The sequence below is a fragment of the Mytilus edulis genome, chromosome 10 (genome assembly GCF_963676685.1).
Source record: "Mytilus edulis chromosome 10, xbMytEdul2.2, whole genome shotgun sequence".
Classification (NCBI taxonomy): domain Eukaryota; kingdom Metazoa; phylum Mollusca; class Bivalvia; order Mytilida; family Mytilidae; genus Mytilus; species Mytilus edulis.
The window spans coordinates 66923710-66933496 of NC_092353.1; the positions used below are offsets into that span (position 1 = coordinate 66923710).

At 29.6% G+C, this 9787-nt stretch overlaps 1 protein-coding gene across 1 annotated transcript; it reads left to right on the forward strand.

Moving 5' to 3' along the window:
* Positions 1-4181: 4181 nt before the first annotated feature.
* On the forward strand, positions 4182-9533 carry LOC139492919 (uncharacterized). The gene is made up of 4 exons (XM_071281067.1): positions 4182-4885; positions 5119-5191; positions 8078-8161; positions 9226-9533. The coding sequence occupies exons 1-4, from the start codon at positions 4205-4207 to the stop codon at positions 9531-9533; spliced, it is 1146 nt and encodes a 381-aa protein (XP_071137168.1). The 5' UTR covers positions 4182-4204.
* Positions 9534-9787: the final 254 nt, after the last annotated feature.

Genomic DNA, 9787 nt, shown 5'->3' on the forward strand with positions numbered 1-9787 from the left:
TTGGAACTTAGATTATCAAAGAAATTGATTATAAAAACCGCAAATACAATGTAATATTTGTTTTTACTGCTAAAAAAACCTATTATATTTGTCATCAAACGCAGCTCCGCGTTTGACACCTTCCTTCGAAATAATTTATAGAACTTTTCATAAATCGTAGGTCAGTTGATAAGTATAATAAAGTTTATTCTGTTAAACTGACTTTTTTATATATATTTGAATGTAAAAAAAGATGTAATGGTCTCTTCTGATACTTAAATAAGTTGAAAACAACCCATGCTTTTCAAATTTTAGGGGGGCTGAGCTAATATAATTTGTAGCATATCATTACTATATTATGTCAATACAGAAGTGTTCACTACTCTGCAAATGCAATCAACAGGGCATCAATGTTAAACATTTTACTCATGGCAAGAACTATTTGTATGGTGATAAAAGAAACCATCGACCAATCAAAGCTTAAAAATATTACCCCTCATCTTCTGCGATAAAACCTAATTAATACAAACCATAAAAGGACTCCCGTTTCTTATTAAAAATATACACGTTTTAAAAATATGCAAATAATTTTGACTAGCTCTGTTGAAACGATTCTGTAAGGACGGGTTATTTGATTTACTTCCTGGTTACAATTTAAATATAATTTGGACTATTTACTCAAATAACCTTCCACTATATATATATTTAAGATTCACACAATTTTCATGAAAAATGCAATTTTCATCAGATAAATTTTAGGAAGACTGCATATTTAAGTATCTTTGTATTTTTTGTTGACTTCGATGCGAAATTATTGCAAACCATGTTTCAGATATATAAGGGGACATTTGAACGGTACCCGACTGTTTTATAATAACCATGAACACATATCTTGGTACTTCCTCATTCCACAAGACAAGTAAGTTCACAGAACGCTTTGCGTCGGATACTTATGTCACTTTATCAAATGTAAACATAACTGTTGGTGAGCAGGTTTGTTAATTTTTTTTAATTCGGATATGTCAACTACATAAATACAGTATTGTCGACTATTTCCTGTAATTCATTGCCGATTTTTCATTTCCATTACCTGATTAAGTTTATTTAATCAACAAGTGAGTTTTTCTTATATCTGAGTTCTTCATAGGTCAATCAATTGATTATAACGAAAACATTTTTCCTGAACACCTTTGAATTTCTTATTGTGACGTCACGTAAAAGGCGACCTGTCTGATGTAGTCACACAGAACACATTTGAACTTTTATTCATAAAATCCCCTTTATAAATTAACCGTTTATAAACTTGGAAGTTTCTAATTAATAAGGATTTTCTAGATTACCGTAACGATATTTGACGAAACTTTTCGTATTATTAACATCAATCATGTTTATGCTCTTCATCCTCGTATTTTATTTGGATTTCAACGTGGTTTTTTTTGTATTCGAGCGTCAATGGTCAGTCCTTTGTAGACAAAAAATATTAACCTGATATCCCTGATGTTTATTTGGCAGATTATGGAAAATAAGGATACAAATTGTGTCTACATATCGTCTAAAAATCATTAGAGAAACAGATGAGACTACAAAATCTTATGAATTACAATATTTATAACCTGGATTTATAACTTTGGAACACCGGTATACTACTGTTGTCTTTATTTTCCACTCTCAACAGAAACAATTTGAATATTTGGAAAATAAATAGTCTTCAGTCAAGAAATATTGTATTACACTTGATGCCAGACATGGGGTTATATAAATTTGTAATTGTAATGCATTTTCCCAAGTAATTGCATGTAAAGTGTAATGCAGCAATTTTTGAATCACATGTAATTGTAATATAATGCATTTCTTGAGAAAAAGGTTGTACAATTTCATGCATTACATTGCATTACATGGCATTACTTTGTTTTCACATACTACATGTATAAATCTTTTACAGATTGGTGGATATTTAGCTTAAAAAAGAAGGACAATACTGTAAAAGTGTTTTATTGATGTCAAAACATCAATGAATACCTTGTCATGATTAAATAACAGAAAATTGACCATTGTCATAAAACAGTAATTAGTTTGATTTACAATCAATCTTCCCACCACTTTCACACTTGGTCATAAGGAATTCATAAAAAATATGTATATTTATAAAAGTGAAGTTAAATTGGGTTAAAATAAATATTAAACTTAACCTCTGAATTTCTTTTTAAAGCGAACACAGAGGTATATACCTTGAAACTTTTATAATGTAAAATGTAATAGTTGTATTGAATAGACTATTTACTTGATACTTAAATTCAATATGTATACTGAAAAGGTATTGCACATGCCAGAATATTTTATGACTTTATATTGTTTTTCAAAATGTTTTTTTTTTTCACTTAATAATAACATTTACAAATTTTATGTGTAATTTAATGCATTACTTTGCAAAATTAATTGTAATTCAATGCATTACTTTGATAAATGCATTTAATTGTACTTTAATGCATGGTTTTGTCAAAATAATTGTAATATAATGCAGTACATTGCAATTTAATTCGCCCCATGCCTGTTTGATGCCGTGTTATATAAAACATATTTGGATATTTTGATGTCGTATAATATCTCACATTTCAAGTGTTTGGGTTTGAGTACTCCTGACAAAGGTAAATACAGAAAAGCTATTCGGTCGCCCGAAATGTATTATTGTCATTTTGAACATTACATAAGGAAATTTAATGTTTTATACATCTTTAGCATGAACAACTGTCATATAGATATAATTTAAGGACAGCGATGATTATGGTACCCGTATACATAGTATACCAACTGCATATTGTATTGGCTGAAATGTCTACATGCATAACTTAATACTTACCCGGTAATGACCGATTGTTGAAACAATTGAACAAAGATGACATTCTTATAACTGTGAACGTAAAACTGAAACAATATTAGCCTGTATACTTGACGTTTCATGTGACAGTAATTGAAGTCTACGAAGAATATGCGATTCAATATTTAATAAGCAACCAGGTGTTTATGCATTCATATTTAAAAACTTTAATTGGTATTTTACTTTATTTTTTTATGGAAAAAAACCATACATGTAAAGAATATTTGTGTTTTTCTCTCAATTTTCAGTTGATTTTGATTTTGAACATTTAACACCACATACATTGCACTGCGTCTTCGTTTCATTTGGCATGAATGAGTAGACGTTTAAGAGATACATTTATATACTTTGAGAAGTACGTGGATTTAACTTTGTTTTAGAGCATACCTAGTTCCAAGTCAATAGTTCCTAAAGTATCCACATCCACGAGTTAACAATCTTTATACTTATTGCAGAAACCATAATTTATATATTTTGGAATGGATATTTGGTGGTTTTCAAACTATATGTTTGATATCTTTAGTTAGTTTAAAAAATCTCTGTGTCATGCCATTATTAGTGGAATTTTATTCCCCCTTAAAACGTCTGGTAGTGAACATTTCTTCTTGCATGGTATATCATTGATACGCCCTGTTTGATAAATGGACTGTTCATATAAAATGAAAACAACACTTTAATATTTCCATGTATCCGACCGTTTTTTCTGAACTCTAAGGAAAATTCAATATGGAAGACATGGATAAAACTGCCATGTCCCTGACTTGGTAGTCCAATTTGCAGTGTATTAACTCGGCGCATCTGTGTTGACATGAATATCAATAATTAGAAATTTTTTTTTATATAAATTTCCTGTTTACAAAACTTAGAATTTTCGGTAAAACTAAAGATTTTCTTATCTCAGGAATAAATTACGAATTCTGCACAACTTTTTGGAATTTTGGGTCCTCAATGTTCTTCAACTATGTATATGTTTTGCTTTATAACTATATATTTTGATCTGATCGTTACTGATGAGTCTTTTGTAGACGAAGCGCGCATCTTGCGCATACAATTATAATCCTGTAACTTTGATAACTAACTATTCCTGTTATTTTTAAAAAGTGCTGATACTATAAGTTTGGCTTTCAAAATATATATGCAATCTCTAATTTGCAGATTGAAAAGTTTTATTGTGTTAGGGAAACGAACAAAACCATATAAGTGCCACATTGGCAATAAAGCTGCCAATAATTTTGATATAAAAATAAAAGTCATACAAAAAGTTCCGAAGTTTTACCTATTAACATTTATTTTACCATGTATACAGTCTACTTATTTTTGTAGAGTAGCTTGAATATGTTCTAACCAAACATGGCTTCAGGAGGGCAACCAGATTTTTTAAAGCGACTTCAACAATTTTATGGAGATGTTGTGATGAATGTAGTACACGTCTTTTTTGAAAGAGAAGTATTAGACAAAACTACGTTTTTCTTGTTTCTTGACAATAATAAACATGAATTATTTCATGAATTAATTCCCAAAATTTCATGCTGTGAATGTATTAAGTCGAACTCGATAGCATCATTTTTTAAGACAGGTTGTTTGGATGAATATCAGTTTGATCTTTTGTATGATCGTTCGGCATGTGCGGAAACTAATCATGAGATTAAAAAAGGACAAAAGTTTCAACAATATTGTGTATGCAATATAAATCCTAATAGAGTAGAAGCAGCAGATCTTGACATTATACTGATTCGCGCTGTGATAAAAACATGTTGTAAACGAACCCTTCCTGGTAACCCGTCGTGGCTCAAGGAGATTAAGGACGTCAGAAATTACATCTATCACACTGGCAACTCTTCACGTATCTCCAAATCCGATTTTGAAGAAAAATGGAGTTTACTTGAGAAAAACACTCTTAACCTAGCGTTACTGACTGGGAAATCATTTCAGTACATGACACAAAAGGAAATACAGAGATTGAAAGCGGAACATGATACCACTGACAGGACACATATGTTGGCTGAAAAGGAAAATAATTGTTTAAAAGAGGTAAAAAAAAAAAGAGTACATCAACCCTTATAAAAATGTTCTTCATAATTCAAAAGCAGATAAAACAAATTACGGTACATGACATTTCGGGCAACAAATTAAGAATACAGGAAAAGATCTGATTCTAGTTTGTATTAATTTTTTTTTTTAATTTTCTTGTAGATTGAACTCATTTTCTAAGATTAAATTGTTTCTTAACTGTAAATAATTTCATCTTATTTCGTCTATTTCAGGAGATTTTAAACGCTTTAAAGAAACAACCTGGCGTTAAACAAGACGAAATTGGGCAAATTAGTTATCAATTGGGTATGTTAATTGTTTTGATAAGGACACCATACGTTTCTTCAAGGAATTAGGTTTCAAAATTTAATATCCAAACAACCAGCTTTGAACAAATTAACAGGTAACATTGCATCAGATATACTAGATCAAATTTAGATTTGATAAATATATTGCATTCTGCAAACAATTTCAAACTAAATATACATGTACATACATTCAAGATGATAGAATTTTGAAACGATATATATAAATGAGTTAATTAACCAGGTATGATTGAAAATAAAAATTTTCGTCAATATTAACACTTTATACAATACAATACAATGCAATACAATACAATACAATACACAATTCAATACAATACAATACAATACAATACAATACAATACAATACAATACAATACAATACAATACAATACAATACAATACAATACAATACAATACAATACAATATTTTTATTTTCCAAATTAAAGAGCACACAATACAATACAATACAATACAATACAATACAATACAATACAAATTAAAGGGCCATCTAGAGTATAACATTAATTACAACATGACATAAACATTACAGAGTGATTAAAGAAACATAAAATAATAATTCAAATGCATGAGGAAAGAATCAGTGGTCAAGGGGAGATAATTTGATATCTTTTAGAGAATTAAAGTAAACTAATTTTTCTGATTTTCTAAGTTGCAAGCCTTTATCGAGGTATGCACTTAGAATAGAGGAAAATCTGCTATCTCCATTAATCATTCTCCATGAAAAAAGATCTTTTCTGTTTGAATTATCTAAACTGGGGTATTTTTTTATATAATCAGTCACATCTCTTCTGAGGTTATTGTAAAGAGGGCATTCCAGAAGAAAGTGAATTTCATTTTCAATACAATTTGAATTACAATATAAACATATCCTCTCATGTCGAGGTAATTTTCATATTACCACATACATTGGTAATTCGTTAATATCTGCCAGTTTCTATTCTTAAACAGTGATTGCTGAGTCTGTATTTTGTTAACAAATGTCTTTGTGGGTGCTTTAAATCTAAATAATTTTCGTAGTCAAGTTACCTTTTGAATGAAAAATTAGTGTCCAATTTGCCTTAATTCTGTAAATAAAAATCTCGCATTATCTCCTAATCATTTTGAAAATTTAATTTGAGCTGTTTTTTTAGTAAATTTTTTAATTCATTTTTGCCTAAATGTTTACATATATTTAGGTCAATATCCAATTTTTCACTGTAGAAAATGACATTATTGGAGCTAATTTGAGCTTTACTCTCAATCATTTTTAACTCAGCATAAGCTCTTTTCAATAAATCAGATGGAGAATTCTCTAGTCTATGCCAAATTTGTGTTAGCAAATTTATATAAGGAGGATATCTACCCAATCCAGACAGGACTGCTACATTTGAGCACATCTTTGTAACACCAATAATATACTTACAAAATTTTAAATTTAGCTTCTCAAACTCCCAATCTTTAAGTAAGTCATAAGTGGATAATTTTTTCCTTTTAGGAGTAATGTTAATAGCACAATAATTTTCACAACCATAAGTTACAATTGGCTGTATACAGTGATCAAATAAATGCAAAAGAGTTTTAATAGGAGGATTTGATGATTTCAAATCTTTATAAAGTTTAAAACTGGCCTTTTGACCTCTTTGGAATAATTGTTTCCTGGCTTCATTAAAGTTTCCAGTATTTTGGATGACTATGCCAAGATATTTGTATTGTTTAACACATTCAATAGAATTATTGCCTACATTGAAATCTTCATTAATGAGTCTACCACTCCTATATTCACATTTATTTCCATACACCAATCTTTGCAGAATGTGCACAAATTATCAAGTCTCTTCTGAAGCCCTTCTTTTGTGTCAGATATTAATACAAGATCATCAGCATAAAGTAGACTGGTATCTTTTCATTTTTTAAATTGACATCATCATATTTTTATAATATATCTGGCAAATCATTAATAAACAGTTTAAACAATGTGGGACTCAAAATTTCACCTTGTCGTACACCAACATTATATCTAAAAAAAATCAGTTATTTTGTCTTCTACTTTAACACACACTTTCATTACTATACATAGATTTCAGTATGTTATAAAAAATACCATTATTTGTATGTTGTAATAATTTGTATAATATACCAATATGAATAACCTTGTCAAAGGCCATGCGAAAATCTACAAAACATACATATAATAACCTTCGCCTCTTTCAACTTGTCTTTCTATGAGACATTTTAGTACAAAAATGTGATCCGAAGTGCGAGCTTTCTTAGAAAAACCAATCTGAGTTTTATTTATAAGGTGCATGTACATTTTGGGTGAATTAATGATAAAATATAAATAATCATGTTTTGAGACTTAAAAAATTCAACCAAACACTCAAATCAATCAAACACTGTCTATCTACCTTAAAAACTGGTGAGTTTCCACAAATACACTACACATTTTCAAAGGCAAAATTATAAATAATATAGATAATTTTGAAACTTTGAAGCATATCCCACAAGGTCGTGGTAAAAATTTGACAAATATAAAAGAATTTCTAAATTTTGTTTCTCAAATTCAATTGACGACAACTTTTTTTTATTGAATGTCTTTTTCGGGTAAATGATTGGTTTAACAAAGAATTTGAAATAAATTGTAGAGTAAATATGACATTCTTAAAATTCGACTTTATTCTCGTTTTGAATTCTTTTCTTTTCATCCGTGAAATTATGGTTTAATAAGATTTTAATGCTCTACATCCCTGGATCTTATTTGGCTTTCCAACTCTTTTTTATTCTACATGAGTTTAATTTAGACGAATCGAGAGTTTAACATATTAATTTATCACCCTGGTATCTTTGATTCACAATAATGATACTGGATTTATTTGACATTTTAGATCAGATTCTCTTCAAGATAACAGACCTTGAAGTTCAAATTTCAACAAAGCGAAAAGCAGATGCCATTGAAAGCGAAATAAAAGGTATACAATTCTTGTTTTTTTTATATCTAGTTTAAGTCTATGAAATAAAATGAAACCTTCTAAATTAATCGAATCTGGAATCAACTCATGAAGTACATTATTGAAGAAAAAGAAATGAAGTTTTAAACATCAGATAGGAACAATCCAAAAGAACATAAAAAGAGCTGCGTTATATATCCATCGGAGGTCATGCTTTTTTTAACATAGTTGGAACTTAGCTTTAGCACAATTGCATACCTTTAGGACTAAGTACATCCAATTATTACATGGTGTAATAATTACATGCTTGTTTATTATCTGTATATCAAACCGATATCAAAATAACTTCTTTTTTCTATCACATGATCGGTACCACAGACATTCAATACAGTATCTGTATTTGTCAAATTTATATGAAACATATGTCTGTATATTTCAACGTCTTGATAACACCGATATTTGTATGGCATCAGGGAAGTTGAATAACCAACTTTATTTTGCATGTGAAATTATCGGTATCTATTTCAGTGGAAAATCACGGTTATTCATTGCAACCAGTGTAAATATTCTTTTTAAAGCTATATATGTAAACGAAGAGACAATTTCTGACGAAAACCCTCTCTTAATTTGTCCCTGGTTATACTTATCTTTAATAATTTGCTTTTTGTCAGGACTACATCAAAAATCAATTCACTATCTGCGTCTCAACTTTTATAAAAAAAATTACCCCACAGCATGAAGAACGAATACTATCATCATTCATCCTTGAATCTTATTTCAGAAATTAAATATGTGTTTGAAGAGAACGTAACCCTATTTTTTATGTCGTAAATTCGAATAAAATGTTGCATACTCGTTAAAATAACACACTACTATTCATAGAACAGACCATTGTTTTTCGTTTGAACTGTTTCCGATTTATTCCTGTTGTGGTCTTTATAGTTTGATAAATGGTATGGGTTTGTTGATGTTCATGATAACGGTAGTAGCTACCATCCATGGTTTTCCGTCTTTACGTCTTTAGTAGATATTGTCATTGCCAGTGCATATGGTCACATCATTCACATGTATCATTTTTAATTTAGAAGAACCTACGAAGTGCTATGTTAGATGGACACTGTCAACTCCAAGTAGTTGGTGTGTAGAAGATATCAAACGAAAGCTCAGATCTGTAACAGAATTGACAAACTTTACAATTGAGTTTGTTTATTCCGGATCACTCATAATAGACACATCAATGTCCTTGGATTTGATCACAGTTCCGGATAGATTTAGTATAGCTACCTTAGAATTTCTACAGAGTTTTGTTCAGTCATGTCAGATTGATACCACAGTTGCTTATAGTGTTGATGTTAACATTTTAGCATCTTTTGAACCGTATATGAGTAAGTGAATTTAAAATTAAAAAAAATACGAAAAACGATTCTATGCACACTCTTGCAACATGCATCTTAAAAGAACAGAATTGTTCAGGACATCTGACATACCCCCATGAAAAATATTTGCCATCCATTATGCCAAATTCCCCCAAAAAATACACCGTAGGTTTTAGTGTCAAAACAACATTTAAACTGCTTCATTCAAATAGTATTGTCCTTTAAATTTCAACCTTACACGAAGAAATATTATCTTCCTTTATTCCTATGG